Source organism: Camelina sativa, chromosome 5, assembly GCF_030686135.1.
Source record: "Camelina sativa cultivar CO46 ecotype springtype chromosome 5, ASM3068613v1".
Classification (NCBI taxonomy): Eukaryota; Viridiplantae; Streptophyta; class Magnoliopsida; order Brassicales; family Brassicaceae; genus Camelina; species Camelina sativa.
In genome coordinates, this window is record NC_141884.1 from 7,009,824 (window position 1) to 7,037,764 (window position 27,941).

The following is a 27,941-nucleotide window of genomic DNA, read 5'->3' on the forward strand; positions in this document are numbered from 1 at the left end:
TCGCCAAGGCAAGGAAAATGTTGCAGCCGATGCCTTATCCAGAGTTGAGGGTGCTGAAATTTTGCATATGGCCATGTCAGTTTTGGACTGTGATCTCCTCAAAGAAATTCAGGCTCATTATGCAACGGATAATGAGCTAAAGCAGATCATTGCTGCTCTAACTGATAACCCTGCAGCCAAAAAGCACTACTCGTGGGTTCAGTCTGTTTTGCGAAGGAAATCTAAGATTTTGGTTCCGCAAGACTCTAACCTGCGAAACTCTATTCTACAGTGGATGCATTGCTCAGGAACTGGTGGTCACTCAGGCAGGGACGCAACATATCAAAAGGTGCGAGGCTAATTTTACTGGAAAGGAATGGCTGTGGACATACAAAACTATATTCGCAGCTGTAGTGTCTGCCAACAGTGCAAACATGATACCTCTGCTTACCCTGGTCTATTGCAACCTCTGCCAATCCCTGAAACTATCTGGACCGACTTATCTATGGCTTTTATTGATGGTCTTCCTGTATCTTCGGGCAAATCTGTGATCTTCGTGGTGGTTGATCGATTAACTAAGGCAGCTCATTTCATGGCTTTAGCTCATCCGTATACAGCAGTCTCGGTGGCACAAGTGTTCCTCGACACTGTTTTAAGCTTCATGGGTGTCCCAGGTCTATTGTGAGTGATAGGGATACGGTGTTTGTCAGTAACTTCTGGCAAGAGTTGTTTTCCCTACAGGGGGTTGATTTGAAGTTCTCAAGTGCTTATCATCCTCAAAGTGATGGGCAAACTGAGGTGGTGAACCCTTGCCTTGAGACGTATCTCCGTTGTATGTGTAGTGATCGTCCTCAACTGTGGAGTAACTGGTTACCATTAGCTGAATACTGGTACAACACGACATTTCACACCTCTACCCAACTGAGCCCCTTTGAAGCTGTATATGGGCAAGCTCCACCTATTCACTTACCGTACCTACCGGGAGAATCTAAAGTCGCTGTGGTAGCACGGAGCTTGCAAGAACGTGAAAGTATGTTGCTGGTTCTGAAGTTCCATCTGTTGAGGGCTCATCATAGGATGAAGCAGTTTGCTGACAGCCATCGGTCTGAACGCAGCTTGGAGATAGGTGATTTTGTGTTTGTGAAACTCCAACCTTATCGTCAAGGATCAGTGGTGATGCGTTCTAATCAGAAGTTAGCTCCAAAATATTATGGACCATACAAGGTCATTGATCGTTGTGGTAAGGTCGCCTACAAGCTACTACTGCCGGAGGGATCACTTATTCATCCCGTTTTTCACGTCTCTCAGCTGAAAGCAGTGGTTGGTACGGTGCACACTTTGACTCAACTACCCTCGGTGCTATCTGACGTTTTCGTGAAGGAACCTGCATTGATTTTGGATCGCAAGATGGTAAAGCGCCAAGGTCGTGCTGCGACGAAGGTGTTAGTGCAGTGGACAAATGAGACTGCAGAGGAGGCCACTTGGGAGTTTCTTTATGACTTGCAACAGAAGTTTCCCCCCTTTGAACCTTGTGGACAAGGTTCTCCGAACAGGGGAGCTTTGATATAGGGAATCCAGTGCCTGCACGTGTACGGTCTAGATGGGAGGAAGAAAGGAAGCACGTGAGGTTTAACAGCTGGAAGGTTAACGGAAATCGTCATTGAGAAGGAATAAGTTGGTTAGCACTGCTAACACTGTTTGTCGACTGTTTGTCGAGTATCTATAAGAGCACATGTTTAGCTCGTTATCTTTAATCTATCTGAGATATTTTTCCTTAAGTTGTAATCCTAAAAACTTGTTTTCCTCATCGTCTTTGTGGGAGGATCTCTGCCGGAGACTCTTGCAAGGTGAGAAGATGGGACTGCGTTTATTTTGAACGTTGTTTCATTATTATCAATAAAGGATTACTCTTTTTTCTTACTCTGTTTCCTTGTTTGAATTGTTGCGATTGTTCTTGTTGATTCCTGACTTACGTTATCACCCAGACGAGCTTCATATCGTCGACGTTGAACTCTGCTTTGTTCCTCTCATCGGCGAGATGATCAACTCCTCCATCCATTGTTGTCTCTCTGTTGTCACTTGTCAGATTCAAAAGAGAGAAGCCAATGTCTTTTTTTTAAGACACAAGTAGGAAAGCTGCACTAGTTATGGCGATTCAATAGGAGAGAATCGGTTACAGAGAAAAAAAAAATTAAGGAAACAGAGGATTTTTTTTTTTTCTATCTTTAGGAGTTATTGTAGTCGAACAGAGGAAGAGAGATAATACAAAGTGATGTAATAAGTGATTAGGATTTAGGTCATCTACACATCATCATATTGTCATTATTTACCGACTTTACTACTCTCGTGCGCGGTCGATAAGTAATTGCTCAACTACTTTTGAAGTTTTGAGTTTTTTGTTCTTGTTAACTTGAAATTCACTAGAATATAAATACCTCATTTGTGGTAAACGAAAAAAAAATTCAACTCCATAATACATTGTTTAGTTGAGGGGTAATCTTTTTCCCTTAAAAAAGATGTACATTCGTTTCTTTTTTATTCTAAAGAATGTTAGGATCACAATGATTTAAGGTTTTTGCAAAAGTTTCCAGTTAATTAGATTGCACTCATGACACTATAGGATTGAACGTTAAGTATTAAGGTTTTTGGGACGACGGTTAAGTAAGAGATGCTTTTTTTTTCCTCTCTTAGTATTTTGTTGTTTTTAATAATTTTCTTATATACTGTATATTTTTTATTAGTTTGATCTGTTTATTTCTAACTTATATTGGATATTTTTTATTAGTTTGATCTGTTTATTTCTAACTTATTAAAATCGTTTAAATGGTTGGTTTCTTATTTCGGAAGTTGCTTTCTAGACTAAATTGTCTTATTTTCGTTGTTTTTCATTCATTTTGTTATTCTGTTTTATATATTTTTCGATGTTAAATATTAACTACAGACCAGACAATACCAAAAAAAATCGCCTAAAAAAAAACTTATACATTCAAAATAATAAAATAATGAGAGAATTTTAAAAATATCATTTTTAATACCATTTTTCAAAAATGCCCAATTTCTAAAATATTATTAAAAATACCATTATTAAAATATAATATTTATTGTTTTGAGTTGTTTACTCTTAGCATTAAGACAATTCTTTTTCTAGTTTGGATTAGAGTTTACTTAAGAGTTAAAGATTTAAAAAACTAGTTTATGTCATCAATTTTGGAGTTTTCTTTTAATTAATGTTCGCTTGATAAAAATATATATGATATTTATCTGAATATGTGTATAAAATTATAAAGATATATATACCTAAACTAATTTTATATGTGTGTAAAATTATATATATATACTATTATAGATACCATATAAATAAATACAGTTTAAAAACTGTTTAAAATCTTATAAAACTTTATATTTATTTGGATTAAATCTATGAGTAGTAATTATTAGATAAACTTTTTATACACCTTACAAAACTTTATAATTTAATTTTCTTAAAACATATATTTTTAAAAATAAATAAATAAAAAAGACTTTTTGAAAATGAACACACTAAAAAAATTATCAAAATTTCCTTAAAATAATTTAATTTTGTTTTTAAAAGTAGACTTGAGATGTCCACATATGTGAACATCAACTTCTGTCATTTAAAAATGGGTAAATTGATCTTGACTTTCAAAAACATAATGGTAACATATCAAAATTTTGTCAAATTATTTGTTTTACAATTAAAGAAAGAATCTTTATCCAATAATAATAATAATTAAAAAAAAAAAAGAATTAAAGAATGGATAATCCCAATATTATCCGGCCCTTGTGCGATGCATGACTCTTCCTCCATAAATCGTCACAACACGTGTTAGATAGTTATTGACTTTCATTTAAACCCAATTATAGAGGTGAAACGCTTGTCACCTTAGCAAAACACCTCTCTTTGAAAACACTGAGATTACTCCTTTTTTTTTTTTTTCTCTTTCGATTCTCCTCTCTTAAAGAGCAAACCTAAAAAGGTTGAGTAGAGATTAGGCAAAATTCTCGATCCCCAAAAATTGAAAATCACAAAACTTGTTTTTAGGGTTTACCCTCGATTCCTCTCATTCGATCATTGTCGATTCAATTAGTGATCGGGTTTTTTTTTATATAATCAGAGTCATCATCTCCGTCGCGTCGTTACCGGCGTCTGATCGGATCATCCGTTTTGGTTTCAGGCGAAATATGGTGGTGATCTCCCTGAAGATTTTGAATTCAAGATTTCTCAGATTGCTTCCTCTTGACTTTATCGCGATTTCGATTACGTGTAGACTTTCTCCTTGGCTTTGTCTTCGAATCCTTTGAATTTTAGGGCTTTTTCTCTTTGTTTCTGTGTGTTTGAATGGTCTTGTGAATAAATTGTCTTTGTGTATATATAAAAGACTGGTCAATTTAGGGTTTTTTAATCGGTTTGGGAGGAGAATAGATTTGTGTGTGCTTGATCTCTAGATCTTTGACTTGAGGAAGTATGTATATCGAAGAACTGACGGAAAGCGATGAGACGAAGGTGGAGGAGAGATCGGTTGATGATAACGTTGCTGATGGAGATCATAAGGCGATATTGGTGAGCAGAGGAAACGTGATTGTGTTGACCACGAAGAGGGCACTGGTTGGTGTTGGTGCTCGTGCCTTGTTCTATCCTACTCTGGTTTACAACGTTGTTAGGAATAAGCTCGAGACTGAGTTTCGCTGGTGGGATCGTGTCGCTGAGGTTAAAATAAATTATTGCTTTTTGAGCTGGTTTATGTTGTGTCTCTTGGTTAAAGTATGTTATCTGGATTTGGTTATGCTAATACTTGTCTCTCGTAATCTTGTTTCTATAGTTTATATTACTGGGAGCTGTTCCATTCCCTTCTGATGTTCCACAGCTGAAAGAGCTTGGTGTTTGTGGAGTGATCACACTGAATGAGCCATATGAAACTTTGGTTCCATCATCTCTCTACAAAGTTTGTTCTTTTTTTTTCCATCTTTTACTCTGGTCAACGTGACAATATGTACTATTTCCTCTTGTTTGCTAACCTCATTTTCTTTTTTTTTTTACTCTTATGGAAGTCTTACTGCATTGACCACCTGGTGATTGCCACGAGAGATTATTGTTTTGCTCCTTCCATGGAAGCAATATGCCAAGCTGTAGAATTTATCCATCGTAAGTTTACTTTCTCATTTTTATTCTCTTACCTGGTTTGCCACTGACCGTTGTTATGAATCTTACCTGTTCATTTGATCTCAAATTCTATTTTGCCTCGTTGAAGGAAATGCTTCACTTGGAAAGACGACTTATGTTCACTGCAAGGCGGGTCGGGGTCGCAGCACAACTATTGTCATATGCTACTTGGTTTGTATTTCAATTCATCCCCAAATAATTTGATCTAAGACACCTTTATCTGATCATATCTTTGCAATGCAGGTTCAACACAAACATATGACACCTGAAGCAGCATATGCCTATGTGAGGTCGATCAGGCCCAGGGTTCTTTTAGCAGCCACCCAATGGAAGGTATTTGACAGGGGTCACATTCTTCATTATCGATGATTCAGAGTTAATTCCTTTATTCTTCTTTTTTTTTTTTTTTTCTTATTCTTATGATTCGTGGTGTGTTTGCAGGCTGTTCTTGAGTACTACCATGTCAAGGTGCTGGATACTCAGAGTTGCCTAACTGATGCAACTTCAGCTTTGATCCCGAGAAATGTGAAGCAGGTTTGTTCTGGGAATGTGGTGGTGTTTGATGATGGGTCGATGGTGGTAGTGACGCACTCGGATATAGAGGGCTATGATGATGACTCACAGAGGTCGGTGAATGTTGCTGGGAATGAGTTATGGGCAGCAGCTGCAGATCTTAGCATGGTGTACCGGGTGAAAGTGGTGGGGCAGGCTGCGTTGGCCAGGATCTCATGTCTATGGCTGGGCTTGCGTGAGGACCACAAGCTTTCTGGAAAAAATCTCTCCATGGGAGGTATAAGCGTCGACATTTCTGTCTACTGATGATGATGATGATGCAGGTGAGTCTGCTGGCGAGCGAGTGAATATGCCCTTTTTCACTGTTTCTCTCCAGTAAAAAAAAAGTCTATAAATAAAAAAGGGGGTCAAATTAGGTATAGAAGTAAGCAAGGGTTTGTAAATCTGGGTGGGGAAAAAAAGATACTTGGTTTTGTCGTCTGGGTATTGTAATTAAATACTACCTCGTCCCTCATTTGCCTTTGATGAGTAAGCACGTGAATTAGTATTCTCTTTCTCAAGTATCTTATAATTTCAAGTTAAACCATATTTATCTGAATTGTCACAGATTTACAAACAAGTAAGAGGATTAAACGACACGGTAGATTTAAAAGAAACGAAATTAACCGGACAGCGATTGCAGTCTTTATCACTACTACATATAAAACTGTTGTTATGCATCAACTTCCATGGATTGTTGTGTGTTGGCATTAGCAGGATGGTGAGAGGTGGATGGTCCTGCTTCGTCCGAGTTCTGGAGCATGATAGTTGTGCAATTGTTGAAGGTTTTGGCGCAGATAAGGCCTTGATTCCACAGGCGAATCCTAAACATTCTCCACCACCTGCTCACGAAGCGCTCAAGCATCAAAACAAAGTTGAACAAAATGTGATGATCCTCCAACACATTTTAGGATCAGATGATGAGTAGAGTAAATATAAGTTTTGATGTCTATGGAAGACTATTACCAATCGAAAGACGAAGAACTTTTCATCTCTTCCTTGTAAAGTTTTGTAAACTCTTCACATGCCAAGGGAACATGTCCGTCTGCGATTACCCTGGTCGCAAAGAAGCACATTTAACAAAGCTAAAACCAATCCAACAATATGGCAACTTGCAACAATACTGGTGGATATGTCATGAGGGGTGTATGGCATGATGAGGTAATATGTAAAATAGGATGTAAATAGCTACCTTTGCCTTCTTATAAATATGTTCCAAAGATACATGTATCGGTTTTGCTCTCTCCTCAAACCCGTAACACGTTCACATCTCTGTGTATGTTTTCAAGAAATCATTAAAAGAGCTTTCGGTGTGTATTCGTAACAGTTTAAACGAAAATCAAGAAAGTGAATAAAAATTACCAGGCGTTCTTGAAGATCTAAAGTAACATCATCACTTTCATTCTCGCTATCCTCGTTAGACATTAATTCCTGAAAGGTCATTGGCTTAAAAAATGCAGCTTTGGTTAGTGAAATAAAACAAGAGACAGCATTTGCTACATAAATCAAAGACATCAAATCACCTGCAATGTCTGGGAGTGATAGAGCTGCCGAATCCTAAGACGCTCATGTCTGGAAACAAGTAAGAATCTTGATTAATAAAAGTAAGAAGAAGATTATGTAAAAATAGGAACAGACAAATCACAAGAACATAATAACCCTTTAGCCTCGGATTGCTCTGCAGATAACTTTTTTCTCTTACTAAGAGAAGGCACCGTAGGCTCAGAAGACTCAGCAGCGAGTTTTTTTCTCCCTCTTACACGAGGCAACACAGGTCCAGAAGGCTTAGCAAATAGTTTTTTTCTTCCACTTACACGACGCACCACAGGTTCAGAAGACTCAGCTATTGCTGGTTGAGTCCTAGTTAAAATGTCGCTAGTGTTCTCCGAAGACTCAGCAAATAACTCTGACCTCTCACGAGGCACCACAGGTGCAGAATTAGGCTCAGCTATTTCTGGTTGAGTCGTAGTCAAAATGTCACTAGTCTTCTCCCAAGACTCAGCTATTAACTCTGTTGTATCACTAACAGGAGACTCAGCAAACAACTCTGTTTTCTCACTTACAGGAGACTCAGCTATTAACTCTGTTGTCTCACTAACAGGAGACTCAGCAAACAACTCTGTTTTCTCACTAACAGGAGACTCAGCTATTAACTCTGTTGTATCACTAACCGGAGACTCAGCAAAAAACTCTGTATTCTCACTTACAGGAGACTCAGCTATTAACTCTGTTGTCTCACTAACAGGAGACTCAGCAAACAACCCTGTTGTCTCACTAACAGGAGGCGCCACAGGTGCAGAAGATTCAGCTATTGATGGCTGAGTCGTAGTTAAAATGTCGCTAGTCTTCTCCGAAGACTCAGCCAACAACTCAGTTCTTTCAAGAGGCACCACAGGTGCAGAAGGCTCAGCTGTTTCTGGTTGAGTCGTAGTCTTTTCCGAAGAGTGAAATCTTGGTGGCGATGAGACAATATCCTCGTTCACATGATTAAGTTCATCATTTTCTGTGCCACGAGGTAAGTCATCTAAGTCCAACAGCTGGGGATTTTGCAAATCATTTTTTAGCACCTGAGATTCCAGAAAGAAAAAAAAAAAACATCATGGTAAGTTCAATATTATGACTAACATAAATTTGTATCTGAACCACCTGAAAATGTTTCGTATGTAACAATTTCTTACGTACTTACCCCAAATTTTAATGTATCCGGTTTCAAACAAACATCAACTTCCGGGCCATGATCTTCTTCTTCCCGCTACAATAGGTACAGAGAGTATTCTTGTTACTCATGATTTCATGACAAAACACATAAAAGACAATGAATTATGTGGATCATTAAATACAAAATCAAAATATAGATTTCCTGTAAATTTCTAATTAGTAAAAGGGAAAAACAATTGTTAGCACAGTTCAATAGATTGGAGTGGTTCTGAGCTAGAAATATATATATAAAAGACCATCCACCACTTACGTTATACATCCCCTTGCTTTGCATGCTCCTTATCTCGCCCTTCAGGTCCCTTATCTCGCCCTTCAGGTCTCCAAAAAGTTCTTTCAAGCTCCTCAGGTTCCCTTCAAACATCGATAGTAACTTCTCCTCATATACGGTAGCCATCTGACGAAGAAGAACTGGAATGTCCAAATTTTCAACTGTCTTGTTGGCACTACCTCGTTTCCTAACAGGTTCATTGATATCGTCTGTTCTTTCTTCAGTTATTGTCTCATCAATTCTGTCAGCATGCTCTGACGACTCGGCATTTCTCGGGTTCTGTAACTTTGCCTCATCCTCGGTGACCCCACCAGTCCATGTGTTTAGTTCAAACGGGTAGTCCTCTGCAATCAAAGCAAGCATATTATCAACTGCAAGATCCGGCCTCTCCTTGAACCTAAGTGACTCCTCCCATCGGTCTTTAACTAACAATGCCTTCACCTTCGCCTGTTCATACACAGAGTATATTAGTAAGAGACATCAAGCAACATACTCGGAGTACAAGAAAATAGTACAACACACACAAAAGGTACCTGTCCTCTCTTGTTAAGATTTTTTGCAATTGGTACATTGATGATCAACTTCTTAGCCAGAGCACTATGTAATACCTCTTCTTCTTCTGCCATACCTTCTCTTACTACAATAGGAAGATGTATTATAGAGGGACAACTGGAAATGGTTACAAGTACCATAGCATGAGCAAACCCTTGCACCGCAACTGATTCTTGTGCAGCGTAGTGGAAAGGATGCTTTTCTGTTACACTTTTAACGGTTAGTGTAAATGATTCCCGTCCCCATGGGTACTTCATGAACTCTTCAATATCCCCGAGCATCTCTACGACCTCAGGTCTTATCAAAGTACTACCACAAGTGGGACACAATATATCCCTTCAACAATTAGTAGAAGCGCTAGCCTAAACCGTTCCAAAGAACTTTTGCATTTGCTGTTTAGCTTATCTACAATCAGTTTAGGTGTTGGTGCCTTCTTCCAATCTCCAAATAAGGAATCCCACACTTCCCCTTTGCATTTGCTGTTTAGCTTGGTTGCTGGTTTGCAGTTCAAACCGGTAACTAGAGAAAAGTCTTCAATGGCGTATCTTATTGGCTTCCCAGCAAAGGTCCACCACAACTCAGATTTCCTGGTTGTTTTCAACTGCAGTGTCAACAAGTAATGCAAAAACTGGACGGAGAACTTGTGTTCCCCCATTTGCATTATGTTACTAAATTGGGACTCTGCCAATAGCCGCTTCTCTTGGTCGTCCTCTAATGCTTTATTTATAGTTTTTATCCAGTGGAGGTTGAAGTAGCCATTTATTTTCTTCCGCCCTTCTGGTTCACATCCAGTCTTAAACAGCCGTTCTGGCAATCCTAACTGAGCCATCCTGAAAAGAAAAAATTGATAAAACTTTCAGTTACATATATGAATGAAGAAAGTCCCAAGGCAAGAAGAGGTCCCCAGTGATTCATCTTGCTATTAACTTCAAGAAGACATAAACATCTTATAGAAAAAGACCACACTCATAACCATCACACAGAAAAGACAACATTCATAAACATCATATAGAAAAGACCTCATGTTGGAATCTCACCCAAGTCCTTTGATTATAGGTTTTGAGAATGAGTCGCAAGTTTGTGTTACTAGAAGAAGAATAGCAAGAAATGTGTGCACATCACGTGAAAGAGTTAGAGAAATAGAAAGAGAGACACTTTTTGGATGGATTTTCCTTTCTTTATTTTAAGGATTAAATCTATAAATAATGTAGCCCATGGGGCAAAGAATCTGTCCTATCAATAAAGAATCAAGTTTTTAAAGAATCGTTTCCCAACTTGTTTTTTATTCGGAGAGTAAATCTACTTTGTCAATTTGTTTATTAATCACAAAACACCAACACCTCACTCATATAGATCCCAATATACTAAGACACGATTCACACTATATAATATATATAGAGTGGATAAGTCATAAGTATTTCCTGAATCAATACACAATTGACAATTCATTTTCTAGTCTTATGTTATGCGGCATAACCTTCACATATCAAATCTCTAGTAAATCCTTCACAGCATGATTCACCTCAGCCAGCAAAGAAATGTTACCTTAGGAAAGACAACTTCCGCTCTCGGATTTTCGGACCCTGGAAAATCTGCAACGCATTAAAATTCTGAAGATTAAACATCTAAGTAACGAATTTGGCAAACCCAAAAAAAAAAAAAACCATAGAACGAATAAAATAAAATTAAACATCTCGATCGGTACTCTTTGATAATAATAAACCCAAATCCACGCATTACAATTTTGAGGCAATTTGAGGAAGATGAAGTTACAAGCCCAAGCTCTCGGTCTTTGCTCTGCCGGCTCTCTATCTTTTGGTAACCAAGAGAAGCGACTACGAACAGTACATATAAAAGAAAAAACCTAGGGTTACTAACATGTGCCGGATCAATTACCTTTAATTAATAAAATAATCATTCCATTCTATGTATTCGTTATAGAATAGAACAGATTGACGTTCCTATATAGAATAGAACAGATCGACGTTATTGAGTACTACCATGTCAAGGTGCTGAATACTCAGAGTTGCCTAACTGATGCAACTTCAGCTTTGATCCCGAGAAATGTGAAGCAGGTTTGTTCTGGTAATGTGGTTGTGTTTGATGGCTCGGCTTGCGTGAGGACCACAAGCTTTATGGGAAAAATCTTTCTGCATGGGAGGTATAAGCGTCGATGATGATGATGATGATGATGCAGGTGAGTGTGCTGGCGAGCGAGTGAATATGCCTTTTTCACTGTTTCTCTCCAGTAAAAAAAAGAAGTCTATAAATAAATAAAAAAGGAGCAAGGGTTTGTAAATTTGGAGGGAAAAAATACTTGGTTTTGTCGTCTTGTATTGTAATTAAAATACTACCTCGTCCCTCATTTACCTCGTCTCGTTCTCAAGTATCCTAAATTTCAAGTTTAACCATATTTATCTGAATGTCACAGATTTTACAAACAAGTAAGAAGGGTTACACGAAAATGTGGTTTTTTAAAAGAATGTTAAACCAGTTTTATAATATGAAACCGCAGTGAATAATACATATACATATGTTTTTTAAAAGTTCCATGCAGTTGTCTACATATATAGAAAAAAAAAAAAAGACGAACCTTCTTCAATTCTGACTTTTTTTTTTTTTTTTTTTTTTGTAAAAATTCTTATGACTTCTTGATTGGTGGTGATAATGATAATATTAAGTGATATAAAACTGTACGTTGGATCTAGTTAGTATATCTTTCCAATTTCTAAATTTTCATAATTTGTCTTCTACAAATGCTTTAGCAAGCAAGCGTTTATTGAACGTCAGCAAAAACGAAAAAGATGAACGCCTGGGGTTTCTAGTGATGGGAGGCAACAGAATGTGGGAGAAGAGGCTTTTGTGGTGGGCCTGACTCTACTGATGGGGCTTTGCTACTAAATGGGAACGAGTCTGAAGAACAGTGGGGTAAGATTAGTGAATGAACCCCATCAGCCTTACTATAGCATTTGTGGCTTATGATATATATGTCATGTTTTCATATGCAAGGGAACCAAACGACCTAAGAATATAATTAGCGAGATGCTTTGGTACAAACACTTAATATTCTCTCAGCCAGATACTCACTACACCGCTCAACACAGACGCGCGCAACACCAAAACTGAACAGCAAGAAGACTATAGACATCACGCTAATAAAATAGTTAACTATCTCAAATAACAATCGAATACCTCACCGGTAGTTTTATATTTTTGATATAATAATTGAGTTAGCATGATAAATATAAATTTATCACCTAAATCATAACTTTATTGCGATATAATATAATTTAAAAATATATATTCATAAAGTTATTGATACATATTTTTTGTTAACGTGTTAGTCCAATAAACACGAAATGCTCCGCTTTACGAAACGCTAGCACAGCAGGGGAAAGCAGAAGAGATCGAAAACAAAACTGTCCTGGTTACTTGATTGCATTGACAAGTGTTGTTGTTCCTATGGAATTTTTACATTCAATAATTTGGAATATGCATAATCTTTCGAATTTCCTCCCTCGTGGCAGATTGTTCAGCCGTTTAGTCTATCACCGTTTAGTCTATCACCATTTAGTTTATTGATTTTATAAGGAGTTTGTGTGTTTGTGATGCTCTCATAAGTTTAAGTTTCACCAACTTTGGGATTACACAAAATAAGAAACTAGGAGACCACAAACGAGATCAAATATGAATTAAATAGAAGCCCCAAACAAAGAGTAGAAAAGGTTTGATTATGCGATTGGATGGAGACCAAATAACACATTTTTCCTCTTGTTGGGATTCAACGTCTGTATAGAGTACAGACATGTTGAATGGCTGATGGCATTTGCTCATAGTTGAAGAGCGTATGGCAAAGGATAATGTAGAGTTGGATGAAGAGACTAAGGAGCTCATAAGACTAACCAGTCAAATGCGTGCCATTTCGCCTGCTTTAGCATAAGTACATAATAAGGAATTGTAGAGCTGAGTGTTCACATGACCAGCCTTTCGGAGTATAGTCATTAGCTTCTCTGCTTCTTTAACAAACTCATAATCTAACTCTTTCTCTAGATGATACATTGTTTGGTGGTCAGGTCTCAAATCTCCAGGTATTCATACTTTTCCCTCGTCTTTGACACAGTGATATGACCGCACTATGAAGGAGCTTTGATTTATTTTTTGCTTCCTTGTTATTGATCTACAGAGTAGACAATTCTGATGACTATGCTATCAAATATTATGTTCAAACGTACCAACTCTTGGTCTGCACTCAAGTAGGTGACTGTCCTTGCTTCCCCAGCCAAGACCTAGTAATTGCAATTGTTTTGTCAGTTCACAGAAGAACAATATTATCGACACTAGGAAACATTAGAAAAGTATTTCCATGAACTTGAAGTTCCAAGATGCTCTTACCTTTTTATGCAGCTCTTCCAAACGAATTCTTTCATCCGCAGCATGCTGTAAACAATGACACTTGAAGATATCAAGACATTTATGAAGAGAAATAGTTTCCACACATTATGTTGTCCTAGTTTCAACATAATCCTCCACCATCTTCAGACAAAGTGTCAAGAATTTAAGATAAAGGAGGAACCTGATCAACGATGGCAACTGTTCCACAAGCAAAAATTGGGATAAATTTTTTGTCAACCTGTTGTAGAACCTTGGCATCTTGAAGCGAGTGCCTGTTTATAGATTCAGGAACCAATGATTCATCGGATCGTAGGTGCAAAATGACAGAAAGAGTGTTCTGAGTTCAAGATTACTTTAACAACAATGATTGTGAAGGAACCTGTCTGGTCTCTGTATAGCTTTCTGGTAAAAATCTTTCCATGGGAGTTATAAGCGTCGATGATGATGATGATGATGATGATGCAGGTGAGTCTGCTGGCGAGCGAGTGAATATGCCTTTTTCACTGTTTCTCTCCAGTAAAAAAAAGAAGTCTATAAATAAATAAAAAAAGGCAAGATTAAAATACTTGGTTTTGTCGTCTTGGTATTGTAGTTAAAATACTACCTCGTCCCCTGATCATTTACCTCGTCTCCTTCTCAAGTATCCTAAATTTCAAGTTTAACCATATTTATCTGAATGTCACAGATTTTACAAACAAGTAAGAAGGGTTAAACGACAATGCAGTTTTTTAAAGAATCGAAATGAGAACCGGATAGAAATGGCAGTCTTCATCACCACTACATTATATAAAGAAAGATCTGAATGTCACAGATTTACGAACAAGTAAGAGGGTTACACGAAAATGTGGTTTTTTAAAAGAAACGAAATAAAAACCGGATAGAAAAGAAAGATATGAATGTCTCAATATGGTCACTGTTGTTATGCATCAATTTCCATGGATTGTTCTGTGTTGGCATTAGCAGCAGCAGCAGGTTGGTGAGAGGTTGATGGACCTGCTTCATCCGGCTTCTTCTGGATCATGAAATTTTGGTGGATCATGATATCTGTGCAATTTTTGAAGGTTTTGGAGCAGATAAGGCCTTGATTCCACAGGCGAATCCTAAACGTTCTCCACCACCTGCGCTCAAGCATCAAAATTACAAAGTTAAAACAAAATGTGATGATCCTTCCAAACACATTTTTGGATCACATGATGAGTATATGGAAGACTATTATTACCAATCGAAAGACTCAGAACGTTTCAACTCTTCCTTGTGAAGTTTTGTAAACGCTTCACATGCCCAAGGGATATGTCCATCCGCGATCACCCTGGTCCCAAAGAATCATATTTAACAAAGCTAAAACCCATCCAAACAATATAGCAACTTGCAACAATACTGATGGATCACTCTTATCATCTCAGTTCTATAATTCATGGAGATAGGTGCATGGCATGATGAGGTAATATATAATGTAAGATAGAAGGTAAATAGCTACCTACCTTTGCTTTCTTACAAATATGTTCCACATAAACATGTATCGGTGTTGCTCTCTCCTCAAACCCATAACACGTTCAAACCTCTGTGTATGTTTTCAAGAAATCATTAAAAGAGCTTTCGGTGTATATTCGTAACAGTAAATCAAGAAAGATGAATAAAAAATTACCAGGCGTTCTTGAAGATCTAAAACATTATCATCATCTTCATTATCGCTATCGTCATTAGACATTACTTCCTCAAAGGTCATTGGCTTCAAAAAATGCAGCTTTGGTTAGTGAAATAAAACAAGAGACAGCATTTGCTACGTAAATCAAAGACATCAAACCACCTGAAATGTGTGGGAGTGATAGAACTGCCGACTCCTAAGACGCTCATGTCTGGAAAACAAGTAAGAATCTGTTGGTTAATAAAAAGTAAGAAGAAGATTATGTAAAAATAAGAACAGATAAATCACAAGAACATAATAACCCTTTATCCTCGGATTGCTCTGCAGGTAACTTTTTTCTCCTATTAGGTTCAGAAGACTCAGCAGGTAAATGTTTTCTCTCACTAACAGGAGACACCACAGGTTCAGAAGACTCAGCAACTTGTTTCTTTTTCCCTCTATCAGGTTCAGAAGACTCAGAAACTTGTTTTTTTTTCCCTCTAACAGGTTCAGAAGACTCAGCAACTTGTTTATTTTTCCCTTTAACAGGAGGCACCACAGTTTCAGAAGACTCAGCAGCTAGTTTCTTTCTCCCTTTAACAGGAGGTGCCAGAGGTTCAGAAGAAGACTCAGCAACTTGTTTTTTTCTCCTACTAACAGGAGGCACCACAAGTTCAGAAGAAGACTCAGCAAATAACTTTCTTCTTTCACCTACCGGAGGCACCAGAGGTTCAGAACACTCAGCAAGTAACTTTTTTCTCCCACTTACACGAGGCAACAGAGGTTCAGAACACTCAGCAATTGTTTTTTTTCTCCCACTTACACGAGGCACCACAGGTTCAGAACACTCAGCTATTGACTTCTTTCTCCCACTTACAGGAGGCACCACAGGTTCAGAACACTCAGCTATTGACTTATTTCTCCCACTTACAGGAGGCACCACAGGTTCAGAACACTCAGCAAGTAACTTTTTTATCCCACTTAAACGAGGCGACAGAGGTTCAGAACACTCAGCAATTGTTTTTTTTCTCCCACTTACACGAGGCACCAGAGGTTCAGAAGACTCAGCTGTTAACTTTTTTCTCCCACTAACACGAGGCACCATAGGTTCAGAAGGCTCAGCAGTTAACTTCTTTCTCCCACTAACACGAGGCACCATAGGTTCAGAAAGGTCAACAATTAACTTCATTCCCCCACTTACAGGAGGCACCACAGGTTCAGAACACTCAGCTATTGACTTCTTTCTCTCACTAACAGGAGGCACCACAGGTTCCGAAGGCTCAGCAATTGACTTCTTTCTACCACTTACAGGAGGCACCACAGGTTCCGAAGGCTCAGCAATTGACTTCTTTCTCCCACTTACAGGAGGCACCACAGGTTCAGAACACTCAGCTATTGACTTCTTTCTCCCACTTACAGGAGGCACCACAGGTTCATAACACTCAGCTATTAACTTCTTTCTCCCACTTACAGGAGGCACCACAGGTTCAGAACACTCGGCAATTGACTTCTTTCTCCCACTTACAGGAGGCACCACAGGTTCAGAACACTCAGCTAATGACTTCTTTCTCCCACTAACACGAGGCACCACAGGTTCAGAAGGCTCAGCAACTAACTCCTTTCTCCCACTAACAAGAGGCACCACAGGTTCAGAGGACTCAGCTATTGCTGGCTGAGTCGTAGTTAAAATGTCGTTAGTCTTCTCCGAAGACTCAGCAAACAACTCTGTTCTCTCACTAACAGGAGGCACCACAGGTGCAGAAGGCTCAGCTATTACTGGTTGAGTCGTAGTTAAAATGTCGTTAGCCTTCTCCGAAGACTCAGCAAACAACTCTGTTCTGTCACTAACAGGAGGCACCACAGGTGCAGAAGGCTCAGCTATTTCTGGTTGAGTCGTAGTTAAAACGTCGCTAGTCTTCTCCGGAGAGTGAGCTCTTGGTGGTGATGAGACCATATCCTCGTTCACATGACTAAGTTCATCATTTTCTGTGCTACGAGGTAACTCGTCTAAAGGCAACTTCAAAAATTTTGGTTTAAGTCGCCTCAGCATATCTCTTTCTCTTCTTCCCTTACGACGTTTTGAGCTGCATAGTTTATGGTTTGGTGTTATGGAGATGATACTGAATAATACATAGCTAAAAAACTAGAGTAAGGCGTTAGGAACTTTACACAAACATAAAAGTGTTGTGCTGTGGATTTCCCAAATCATTTTTTAGCACCTGATACCAAAAAAAAAAAAAAACATCATGGTGAGTTCAATATTATGACTAATGTATCTGAACCACGTGAATATGTTGCGTATGTATCAAGTTTCTTACTAACCCCAAATTGTAATGTTTCCGGTTTCAAACAGACATCAACTTCCGGGCCATGATCTTCTTCTTGCCGCTACAATACAGAGAGTACTCTTATTACTTATAATTTCATGACAAAACACATAAACACTAAAAAGCAAAAACATACATAAAAGTCGTAGTTAAAGGCGTCATGTGATGACTTCAAATGGAGTCCCAGGCCCTGTGCACAGACATAAGACATTGTATTTTAGCAAAGATATTATAGACTGAAACAGAATGAGCATGAACATTTGAATGAATACGCATTGTTAGAAATGAAAGATCTCATTCTAATTAGTTAGTGTCCGACCTCGTGGTCTCCACATGGCATCATGCAAAATGGGCAAGAGAATTTGTCCACGTCTGCATTGTGATACAGAAATGTATAGATCAGTAGAGGATATATTTATCATTTTCAGATGAAACACAACGAGAGACAACAGATTCTGGAAGGAAACAACCAATTAAAGAGACTCACCTTCAGCTTTTAGTGTTTTTTTGTTTCTCACATCCCTATAGTTGAATCTTATATTCACTCTTGAATTTGACCTAAGCAAAATATATAAGTGTAGCATGAGCAGAGAAGAAGTTATTCATGTACTAGAAAAGAGAAGATAAATATCCTAATAAAATACGACAAAAAAAAATACATAACACTAGTTTATGAAGGTATTTTAGAAAACAAAACATAAAATATGGTATTTTTGAGAATTTAATTTTGTTTTGAAATAAAATTCACTTCTGAAAGCATAGAAAAATGTCAAACTAAAATCAATATAGAGATTCATACTTCTTTTTCTTCCCTTTGATTATGTAGCTCAAACTCCTTCGACGTAAATATGGCTGCATAAACAAAGAAAAATTAATTAATAACAAACAGTAAATGTGGATACAAATACAAAATTAAAATAGATTTCCTGTAAATTATACTATTTTCTAATTAGTAAAAGGTAATCAACTAATTTACACATGAAAAGTGAAGAACAATTGTTAGCACAGTTCAACAGATTAAAGATGTTCTGAGCTAGAAATATATATATGAAAAAATGTTTGAGAAAGAAATTAAAAAGAGAATGCATACGTTCTTCTTTGAGCGAGTTTTAAGTTCTCTGTATACTGAGACAGGTTTGATATATTTAACAATATTTGCATCATCATCATCGTCATCAGAAGAAATCACTACCACTTCCTTCTCTGGTTGGGACGTACTAGCCATCTGCTTGATTAATCTACGAGCATGCCATGACCATAGATATTAAGTTACAGTGTTATCGACGCAATGTAGTTAGGAGAAATATCAAAAAAATCAATGAAACATGTTGTAGATCATAGGCGAAACTCCGACCGAGAATCTCATCTAACCATGCATCTTAGGTTTTCAGAACTTCATAATTTTTTTTTAAAGAACTTATCTACACAAAATACATTTTTTTTTTGGCAGTCACACAAAATACATCTAGTTATTATTGAAATCAATTTCCGAGTCAGGCAATATGCAAAAAAAAAAAAAAATGAAAATTGGTTGAAGCTGTAAACACTGAAAGAAAAATGGTTAATATGTAAACATATAATATATCCATTAATATGACTACGAAAAGACACATTCCGAAAAAGTCTCATCTTTTGATGTTAATTCTTCTCTCATTAGTGGTGCTTCATCACAGAAGTATATGGAACTTCACAACCAGATTTTGAGATGGATAGAACTTTATAGTAAAACTTATATGCAACTTCAAAATTCACAACCACATTTTGAGATGGATAAAACTTTATCGTAAATTTTGTAAACAAAAAAGTTTAAACGACGAAGGAAAAAAAGAGAGGAAAAAACAAGAGGATACATATTTGCTGATATTTGTTCATGTTCATAAACCATAACCATCTACTAAATCTTACAATGCAAATTTAATTTACAACGATTTTCTCTATCTTAAAACAAAATTATAAAGGAGAGATTTTGATTACTTTTTGGTTTCGCGGAGCGGAGTGAAGAACAACTTATATGAAACGCCTAGATCCCTTTGACACAAAACTTTGTTAGTATCGGAGAGATTATCTTTTAGTAGCTTGAAGCTTTTGGTGTTGACGGCGTCTTTTCTGCAAAATCTTTATAACATATTTATATAGAATAATATCCGAAAAACCCTAAAACAATATACGATTGGACCTTAATATTGTTAAACTTCGTAATAATGAAAATAATTTGGCCCAATATAAGTCCAATAAAATAGTTTCGTTTGTAAACTTTTTCCCTTCGGTTTGATAACCATTTTAATATAAGTGTTAGGTTGACAATTTATTTTTTTTTTATTTTTTTTTTGTAAAATCACAGAAATGGAAGGATATCTGAAATTTCAGTATAAAACCAGAAAATAATTTTACATAAGAGAAGAATCAAGAATCCAATAAAATACTAGAAGAGCCAAATAGCAAATGATGAGTAGTAGCTAGTATCAACAATCTTTCAAATACATACTAACGGAAATATATATAGTTATACCTTACTTTATGACTTTGAAACGAAATCCATATCTTCTGATCTTCTCGAAACAATCTTTCCGATCGCGATAATACTTCTACACAAGAAACGAAGACTAATGGGAGGGAGGTAAAGAAGGTTCAAACATTGTGAATTTGCTCCAACCACAACCATTATAAAATGTCATCTAGTTCCCGCCATTTGTTGGCAAGTAAAGATTTCTAAAGAGTGTGTGTTTGTATTACAAAACGTCTCATGTTTTTAAAAATTTAATTATATACCAAATTAAATAAATAACACAATTGGTAAGATTTTACCGGGAAGAGCGCGTCAGGTTTGACTTTCAAAGGGTAACATTGTAATTTCCATAATCATAATCATTCTATATATAGAAGTTTTCTCCCCTTGTGAAGCGCGTAAAGTGTGTGTGTGAAAAGAAGAAGATGCGTCGATCGGCGAGCGCCTCCATAGTTTCCGACCAACTCTCAGCGAGTTCTCCGTCACCGTCACCGTCACCGTCACCGCCACGAATTCAATCCGCTGAAGATTCCGATGACGATCAGCTTCTTCTGCCTAGGTACGATCCAAACTCTCATCCAGGGAAGAAGAAGAAGAACAAATCGCGACTCAGATCCGCCGAGAACGCTATCCACTTCATTCCGATCGTACTCATCCTCTGCGCCGTCATACTCTGGCTGTTTTCTAATCCAATTTCGATTCATGAAACCTAACCCTATAGTATAGTCTCTCTTGTAATTTACGTTTCCTTTTTTTTTTGGGTTTGATTACTCTGTTCAAGCTTTACTCTGTTCTTGTTTAGACAATTACACAACATTGTATCATTCTTTTACATTAAATCACAGAGTTTTATCTATTATATTCTATCCAATGGAACCATATGGTTTTAGATCTTACTATAAAGAAAGTTTCAGATTTTTGAACTATCATAGAGAGGTTCACATTCGAAGTTTGTGTGTTCAAGCATTGGTCCAAGCTTCACTAACTTTGGTATGACGATATTGTTTCTAATGGAACACACTAGAGGATTGTCCCATTGCAGAAGTGCTCCGACTAGGTTTGCACGTACTGTCAACGGGAATGCTCGAGACCATCTCTCACTCCCGTATGATTCCATAGCTGCTTCAACTGATTCACTCACTCCATTGATTGCACTGGCAAGTTTATTAGCTAGAACAACTGAATCTTCCAAAGCACAGCAAGCACCTTGTCCAAGATTTGGTGTCATTGGGTGCCAAGCATCTCCAACGAGAACCACTCTTCCTTTTGATGCTGGAGGAGCAATACCAGGCCATAGCCACCTGTCTACAAGAGGAGTTCTGCTGATTGTTTCATCAGGTGTTAGATCGATGAGGTTTTGCAGATCTTCTGGCCAGGTACTAACCATTTCTTTGGCTTGTTTCTTTAGGATAGCTGGATCTGTAATTTTTGGCCCTGCATGGATGTCTCAAGATTAATGATATAGGAATGAAAGAAGGGAGTTATCTTTGTGTAATGGTGTAAAAATCTACCTAGAGATGGGTTGTTGAAACAGATGAACCAGTATACTTTTGTTGCAGATACAGGTACATATCCAGCTCGGAGCCCTCTACCGTATATGTAATTCACCCTTTTCTGAAATGGCTGTCCATTTGGATAGTACCCGAGGCCACGGAAAGCGCAATGACCAACATATTTCGGCTCACTGAACCCCATCCAAGATGCAACTTTAGACCGAGTACCATCACAACCAATAACAATCTATTCAAAGAATCATCAAATCAGCCGAGGCACATATCTTCTGGTTATCATAATAGCTTAGTGCATCGTGATGTCTGATGTACTTATATAAACACATAATTCTATGCTCGGAGCCTAAGATAAGAGCTCAGGGAACAATACCTTTGCAAGCAACCGGGTTCCATCTGTAAGTTGAAGGAGAGTGTCACCATTGGCATTGCTTTGTATACTTTCCAGTTTTGAGGAAAACCGAATGGCTTGTGGAGGAAGCTGGCTTGCAAGTGTTTCCAAGAGTACTCGCCTCTCCACCGCCCGAACTTCTTGGCTATACAAGAGATATGCTTTGGTTGGTTACACACATGAATCAAGTGGAATGCTTTATTACCCAACAGGTTGTGAAGTGGCTAGCTACCTTTGATCTTCGTCTTTGAATTTGAAAGAACGAAGCTCACTTCCATCTTCCTTCTTCACTACCATCCTGCTCAGCTGATCATACCAACACACTCAGGTAAAAGTAAAGTAAAACCAAGAACAAAATTTCACTTATTGAATCACTGTTGTCACATATATATTAGAAGACCGAATCATAGTTATGATTTCATCAGTATGGGCAGAAAGAAACTGTACCCTTCGATTTCAAGAAACTGCGTTCGGAGTTGAGGCCCAACAGAGATGGCGTCAAGAACGCGCCAACCATTCTTGAATAGCGTCAGCGATGTTCCTCCCGTCCGAAGCGACTCTGCCTGCTCTAACACGACCGACCGGATTCCTAGCCTAAACCCGTCAACAAAGTCTCTAGTTCAGTGGCTCTTGAGTTTCAAGAAAATTCAAAGAACCAATTTTTATAATTCGTACTTACCGGTGAAGTGAAACGGCGGTGGCAAGTCCACCAATCCCAGCGCCGACAATCACTACATTCTCCTCTTGGTCACCACCGCTTGTTTGAGCTCTGGTCAGTGCTAAACAAACCGGTTTTGATCTAGTTCCAGCCGGAAACCATCTGTTGCTTTTGCCCAAGGATTGGAGAGGATAGCTCGGAAGCAGAAGGGACATAGCCATGGCCGGGGGTTTCAAGAAGAGGACAAATGGATATGCTTATTCAAATTAAACCTCAGCCATAAAATAGTGTAGACTTCAAACTTTCTAATCTGTAGTCATTATGAAGCCACGACTCAAACAAATATTTTGAGGGGCATATGTATTGGTCACATTTGAGCTTCGTTCTTTACAACAACAAAAAGAAACGCAAGTGACATATTTTGTCCATATTGGCCTAGTAACATATATATAGGCTTTGTTCTCAATATGATATCAACAAAAAAATTTCTAAAACATATTGAGAGTGACTCTTTGGTTCCTATCTGTGTTAAGAGGAGAAAGCAGGAACATATATGCCAACATAACCAAAACCAACAACGAAGAAGGCTAATGACTGAAATAGAAGGTACACATATAGTGTGTTCTTCCCGTAGATGATGTCGTAGATTCCGCAGGACAACAGGTAAGCTCCAACCAGTAGCTCCAGCAAGTGCACCCTGATCGCAACAGATTTTTATATAATATCATCAGCTTACGCTTGGACTCGGTTAAGGCTTCAGTTTGAAAGAAATGTTTGTTTATTTACCTTTCTCTGAATCTGACGTTAGGTACTTGTGGAATCAGCTTCGTCTTGAGAGCATCACCTGATTTCTCTGTCACAACCCATTCTTGTACTCTTCCTGTTTCTAACAGCCCCATGACCAGAGCCTTTGTTCGAACTAGGGACATTGAATTCTCGAACAGAACCCAAAATGCCAATAGGTGGATTGATCTGTTAACATAATAAAGGATTATTAATGTGACAAGAGAGCGGAAAGACGATAAGTTATATAGAAAGAGTAAAAGAGGACACCTTAGTCTACCGATTGCAATAAAGAGAGTGATTAAAGAAGGAAGATAAAACGCAGCCCATTTCGGAACTGTGACTTCTGGGAACAAAACAGTTGCTGGCAAGATAACACAGTAGAAGCAGAATGTGAGGACGTGAGCCACGATCTTCCGGATGAAGAAGAAGCTGTACAACATATACAACTTCTTCCATACAGAAACATTCTCGTTTCTTAGTATTTGTCCAGCCATTTTCCGGAATAGATTGGCAGGGCCACAAGTCCATCGATGTTGCTGGCTACGCAAGGCGTTGAAGGAGCAAGGTAACTCACTTTTTACCTACAGATAATGCACTCGAAAAATGATTCAAACACATAACCCAAGATGCCAACAATAGTGAGGAGTCTTCTATCTATACCTTGAGATCATCGATATATAGCAACTTCCACCCTCTTAGTGTAGCTCGCACAGCTAAGTCCATGTCTTCTACTGTTGTCTGGTCATTCCATCCCCCTGACTCAATCAGCGCTGAGATTCTCCAGACGCCAGCTGTTCCTGTAATAGTTTCTGACAATTTAAAAAAGAAGCTTCATTGAGAAAAAAAAAGAAAAACAAAATGAAAAGGCTATAGTACCGTTGAACCCAAAGAAAGCAAATGTTGAAGATCCAACTTGCTGCTCTACTGTAAAGTGGTAACTTAGAGACATCTCCTGCAATCTCGTCATCATACATTGATCCGCATTCACTGAGATTATTAGCAAAGCAAATTCTCATTTACCAATTATAGATTTGTGAAAAAAAGAAAAAGAGAAAGGTGTCTTAAGGAATGTTACCAAACTCCCACCGGCCTTGTACAAGTGCTAACTTGGGATTGTGAATTAAGAAAGGAACAGTGCGGAGGAGGAAGTCAGGATCAGGCTGGAAATCAGCATCAAAGATAGCAACATAGTCACACTGCTTCACATAGCTATGCTTCATTCCTTCTCTCAGAGCACCAGCTTTGTATCCGTTCCTGTTGTCCCGAATCTCAAACGTTATGTTGACGCCTTCTTTAGACCATCTATCACACTCCTTTTTCACCAATTCCTGTTTCCTTCCATCATTGCCACATAACCAAAATGTTAAGGAATTTACATTATCGCAACACCAAATCATAAGGCCAAAAACACAAAGCCTGAGATGAAAAAAAGACAAGTGTCGATAGAGGTTTACAAGGACCTTACTGGCTGGATCGGTAGAATCATCAAGCACTTGAATTATCAAACGATTCGATGGCCACGAGATTTTGCAAGCAGCTGCAATTGATTGCTCACAAACCTACCAAATAGAGCAACATCCCACCAAATGAATTCAACTACACACCAAGCACTGAAAAAATAGTTGCTGCTTTAGATTGTTACCTCTTTTTCATTGTACATAGGCATTTGCACAAGAACCATAGGGTAGGTAGCACTGCCACACTCAACATCATCCTCCATAGCTTCCCATTTGTAAACCTTCTCTGGTTTTCTCTTGAACAACTTGACATAGAGCACGATGATTCCCATGTACATAACCTCAACGAAGAGCATGACAGACATGATCAAGCATATAGCCACCAGGAACTTGAAGACAGGTACAACAACAACAGCTCTTATTTGCTCCCACCATAGTCCAATTCGAGCAATGATATCTCCAAATGTAGGAAAAGATTTGACGGCATTGAGTAATGCCACTGATGCTTTAGAACTTCCAACTTGAGACTTCAATCAAAAGTAAAAGAGAAGACAATTAAAAACAAAAAAAAAACAAACATTGACCCTCGAGGTTTAAAGACATTCTTGAATCCGCAAATCTAGGAGAAGTAAAAAGGACAAACAAGATAAAAGATTTGATATTTAGAACAACATGGATTGGGTCAGATCTAAAGCAATGTAGTAGGCAAAGAAACAAGAGAGACGAAATGGGTTTTTTCACAAATTAGTCAAAATCAACAGTAACCCAAAAAATAAAAATCAATCCTTTAGTAAAGAAAAGTCCAAATTGAAGTCAATCGCAAGAAACCCAGATTAAAAAAATGGTTAAAAAAAAGAGAGAGAATCAAAAGCAGTCGTAGGTAACAAGCAAAATGCAACATTCGTGTCAATGAGGGGGACGAACGAACCAGTGAGCCAAGAGAGGAGGAGAACGTGTCGTGAGGAAGAAGACGGTGAAGAGACATTGGGGGGATATGATCTTTCTCTCTCTCCACAACCACAAGTGAGTCAGTCTTTTCCACGAATAGTCTTTTGCTTCGTGGTCGATAAAAGCTCTCGTCGTCTCTGTTCTCTTCTCTCTCTCTAGTCTCTTTAGGAGTCCAACTGGATATTTTACAATAGGCCAATTAATAAGTGGGGCTAAGCTAAGCTCTTCGTTGTCATTTTTTATTTTATTGTAGAAATTATTCTCAAGTTCTTTTGTTTTCTTCTTCATCTCTTAAAATTATTTGTTACAAAATATTCGTTGGCTGTGGTGTGGTATCCATCAACATTATGGTTATGGCCAAAAAAAACTGATAACTACTTAACGCGAACCACGTTGGAAAACTGTAGACACGACATTACACTCTTTTACATAAATGACAAGCAATAAATACATCTTTCATTTATTTTTTTGTAGACTTGTAAAAAAACATTCTCAAAGCCATGTAATAATCCAATACAAAATAAATTTTTATTTTCGTATCTCTCTATACTAGTTAACAATCCGCACTATGTGCGGGATCAATCGATTTTAAAAAAACTATTATAAGTAAAATTATCCTAAAATTAATATATGTTTGTGTCAAACATAATATTATTATGTAACTAATTTTTTTTTGCTGTGTTTCTTTAATGTAAAAAATATGTTTTACGGGTGAAAATTTTAAATATGTAAGAAGTTTTATGGTAGAGAAAGTATTGATAAAATGTTATTATTTATTGCAACATGTCTTTTGTCTCGTTTAAAAATCAAATTCATAACTTCTTATGTTTTATCGTGTAATCATAACAATCTTGCATGTTTCTTATGTAACCATAACAACATATAATAATTATTCGGTAATTTAATTATTTAATTTTATTCTATGTTAGTAATGAAATTGGATTCTAAACTAAATTTTCTGAATTATCTAATTTATTGATTTAATATTTTTGATTAGGCTATTTAAATCTTTTGAGTTAGTCGGTTTGTTAATATTTTCAATAAATGACTGATTATTACTAAAAACCATTAAAATTAATGAAATTCCAAAATCAATGTATTCGAGTAAAAATACATTTCACCCATGAAATATGTGAACGTGGTCTAGAAAATATTCATAAAATGTTACAATTTATGGCAATATATATTTTTGTGTGTTTTAAAAATCAAATTTATATTTATGGTTTATCAAATATTTATAAAATGTTACAATTTATGGCACTAACTATAACAATTTTACATATTCTAATAATCACTCACATTAAATATATTGTGATTTTTTTGAGTAATGAGTTTATTTATAATGATAAAGGTTATGTCTCATTCCTTTTTAATAGCACACATATGAATATACAATTAGAACGTATATTCCTATTCGGTTATCAATATTTCCATTTTTAACCAATAATCACACCAATAATCCAATAGTTAGTTTACATACTTAGATGTATATAAATAATCATACATCACGATATCCCCTAATTTGTTGTCATTTTTATATTTATTTATAAATATATATATAAATCTATATTTATTAGAAATTAAGTTTCTTTTAATGAGTAGATAATTCAGGGGTAATATACTCCTTTTTATAATCAATTATAATAACTATTGTAAACTTATTATGCGTTAAAATAATTTAAATTATTATGGTAATAGTACTAACATAAAAATAACATTCCGTTTTTCTATGATTTTGCTAATAAGTTATATGTTCTATATTTTTATTAATCTTATATTAATTGATATGTTTTTATAGCTTTTTAATAATATTTTACTTATATTGATTTTATGAAATAAATCCGCCAAAATCGAAAATTTTCCCAAAAAATTATTTTTTCCCGCCAAAAAAAGAAAATTTCCCGCCAAAATCGAAAAATTTTCCCGCCAAAATATTGAAATTTATACCTTTTGAAAACCTTGTAAATGCTTTTAAAAAACTTTTAAAAGCGTTTACAAGGTTTTTAAAAAGTTTTTAAAAACATTGTAAACGCTTTTAAAAACCTTGTAAATGCTTTTAAAAAGCTTGTAAATGCTTTAAAAGGTTTTTAAAC

General features: G+C 37.0%; 5 protein-coding genes and 1 long non-coding RNA gene across 14 annotated transcripts; 2 read left to right on the forward strand and 4 right to left on the reverse strand.

Moving 5' to 3' along the window:
- The first annotated feature begins 3,841 nt into the window (after positions 1-3,841).
- Positions 3,842-14,195, forward strand: LOC104785977 (phosphatidylglycerophosphate phosphatase PTPMT1). 3 transcript variants are annotated; one of them, XM_087513246.1, is made up of 7 exons: positions 3,842-4,708; positions 4,821-4,943; positions 5,050-5,143; positions 5,250-5,332; positions 5,405-5,494; positions 5,603-5,997; positions 14,109-14,195. In XM_087513246.1, exons 1-6 carry the CDS (start codon positions 4,466-4,468, stop codon positions 5,978-5,980), a joined length of 1,011 nt encoding a protein of 336 aa, XP_087369372.1. In that variant the 5' UTR covers positions 3,842-4,465; the 3' UTR covers positions 5,981-5,997; positions 14,109-14,195. The 3 variants fall into 3 exon arrangements, with proteins under 3 accessions (XP_087369372.1, XP_087369373.1, XP_087369374.1); XM_087513247.1 differs by lacking the exon at positions 14,109-14,195 and adding an exon at positions 11,449-11,532; XM_087513248.1 differs by lacking the exon at positions 14,109-14,195 and adding an exon at positions 6,282-7,025.
- LOC147943339 (uncharacterized) lies at positions 12,909-13,763 on the reverse strand. Its single transcript, XR_015556689.1, has 2 exons — positions 13,644-13,763; positions 12,909-13,537 (listed from the first exon to the last, which is right to left on the reverse strand). It is a non-coding gene; the product is annotated as an uncharacterized LOC147943339 (long non-coding RNA).
- Positions 14,196-14,396: 201 nt separating the features above from the next.
- LOC104788979 (polycomb group protein FERTILIZATION-INDEPENDENT SEED 2-like) lies at positions 14,397-19,857 on the reverse strand. Its single transcript, XM_019245229.2, has 14 exons — positions 19,569-19,857; positions 18,685-18,832; positions 18,394-18,446; positions 18,082-18,152; positions 17,914-17,966; positions 17,731-17,784; positions 17,590-17,655; positions 17,437-17,486; positions 15,591-17,351; positions 15,451-15,499; positions 15,289-15,372; positions 15,125-15,204; positions 14,863-14,952; positions 14,397-14,761 (listed from the first exon to the last, which is right to left on the reverse strand). The coding sequence occupies exons 2-14, from the start codon at positions 18,817-18,819 to the stop codon at positions 14,563-14,565; spliced, it is 2,745 nt and encodes a 914-aa protein (XP_019100774.2). The 5' UTR covers positions 18,820-18,832; positions 19,569-19,857; the 3' UTR covers positions 14,397-14,562.
- Positions 19,858-20,525: 668 nt separating this feature from the next.
- On the forward strand, positions 20,526-20,959 carry LOC104785980 (uncharacterized). The gene has a single exon (XM_010511281.2). The coding sequence runs from the start codon at positions 20,526-20,528 to the stop codon at positions 20,811-20,813; it is 288 nt and encodes a 95-aa protein (XP_010509583.2). The 3' UTR covers positions 20,814-20,959.
- LOC104785979 (monooxygenase 2) lies at positions 20,898-22,943 on the reverse strand. 2 transcript variants are annotated; one of them, XM_010511279.2, is made up of 6 exons: positions 22,679-22,943; positions 22,447-22,593; positions 22,232-22,297; positions 21,982-22,144; positions 21,612-21,840; positions 20,898-21,534 (listed from the first exon to the last, which is right to left on the reverse strand). In XM_010511279.2, exons 1-6 carry the CDS (start codon positions 22,876-22,878, stop codon positions 21,011-21,013), a joined length of 1,329 nt encoding a protein of 442 aa, XP_010509581.2. In that variant the 5' UTR covers positions 22,879-22,943; the 3' UTR covers positions 20,898-21,010. The 2 variants fall into 2 exon arrangements, with proteins under 2 accessions (XP_010509581.2, XP_010509582.2); XM_010511280.2 differs by lacking the exon at positions 22,679-22,943 and having other exon boundaries at positions 22,232-22,305; positions 22,447-22,586.
- Positions 22,944-22,976: 33 nt separating this feature from the next.
- LOC104785978 (glucomannan 4-beta-mannosyltransferase 7-like) lies at positions 22,977-26,122 on the reverse strand. Of its 6 annotated transcripts, none has more exons than XM_010511278.3 (9): positions 25,829-26,122; positions 25,086-25,427; positions 24,904-25,002; positions 24,519-24,771; positions 24,320-24,430; positions 24,104-24,240; positions 23,711-24,024; positions 23,444-23,629; positions 22,977-23,354 (listed from the first exon to the last, which is right to left on the reverse strand). In XM_010511278.3, the coding sequence occupies exons 1-9, from the start codon at positions 25,883-25,885 to the stop codon at positions 23,186-23,188; spliced, it is 1,668 nt and encodes a 555-aa protein (XP_010509580.2). In that variant the 5' UTR covers positions 25,886-26,122; the 3' UTR covers positions 22,977-23,185. The 6 variants fall into 6 exon arrangements, with proteins under 6 accessions (XP_010509580.2, XP_087369379.1, XP_087369380.1 ...); XM_087513253.1 differs by having other exon boundaries at positions 24,909-25,002; positions 25,829-26,112; XM_087513254.1 differs by having other exon boundaries at positions 24,519-24,778; positions 24,909-25,002; positions 25,829-26,067.
- Positions 26,123-27,941: the final 1,819 nt, after the last annotated feature.

Bases quoted from the DNA above. Each gene is read 5' to 3' on its own strand.
- LOC104785977 (XM_087513246.1), top strand. From the start codon at position 4,466: ATGTATATCGAAGAACTGACGGAAAGCGATGAGACGAAGGTGGAGGAG. The intron at 4,709-4,820 runs GTTAAAATAAAT...TTGTTTCTATAG, and splicing joins GGTGGGATCGTGTCGCTGAG to TTTATATTACTGGGAGCTGT. The intron at 5,333-5,404 runs GTTTGTATTTCA...TTTGCAATGCAG, and splicing joins CTATTGTCATATGCTACTTG to GTTCAACACAAACATATGAC.
- LOC104788979 (XM_019245229.2), bottom strand. From the start codon at position 18,819: ATGGCTAGTACGTCCCAACCAGAGAAGGAAGTGGTAGTGATTTCTTCT. The intron at 17,656-17,730 runs GTATGTTTTTGC...TCTGTATTGTAG, and splicing joins CCTTTAACTACGACTTTTAT to CGGCAAGAAGAAGATCATGG. The intron at 14,762-14,862 runs GTAATAATAGTC...GCTTGAGCGCAG, and splicing joins CGTTCTGAGTCTTTCGATTG to GTGGTGGAGAACGTTTAGGA.
- LOC104785980 (XM_010511281.2), top strand. From the start codon at position 20,526: ATGCGTCGATCGGCGAGCGCCTCCATAGTTTCCGACCAACTCTCAGCG.
- LOC104785979 (XM_010511279.2), bottom strand. From the start codon at position 22,878: ATGGCTATGTCCCTTCTGCTTCCGAGCTATCCTCTCCAATCCTTGGGC. The intron at 22,298-22,446 runs GTACAGTTTCTT...TCAGCTGAGCAG, and splicing joins CAGTTTCTTGAAATCGAAGG to GATGGTAGTGAAGAAGGAAG. The intron at 21,535-21,611 runs GTAGATTTTTAC...ACATCCATGCAG, and splicing joins TTTCAACAACCCATCTCTAG to GGCCAAAAATTACAGATCCA.
- LOC104785978 (XM_019245754.2), bottom strand. From the start codon at position 25,885: ATGTCTCTTCACCGTCTTCTTCCTCACGACACGTTCTCCTCCTCTCTT. The intron at 25,428-25,828 runs GTTCGTTCGTCC...TTTTGATTGAAG, and splicing joins CCTCCTCTCTTGGCTCACTG to TCTCAAGTTGGAAGTTCTAA. The intron at 24,431-24,518 runs GTAACATTCCTT...TAATAATCTCAG, and splicing joins ACAAGGCCGGTGGGAGTTTG to TGAATGCGGATCAATGTATG.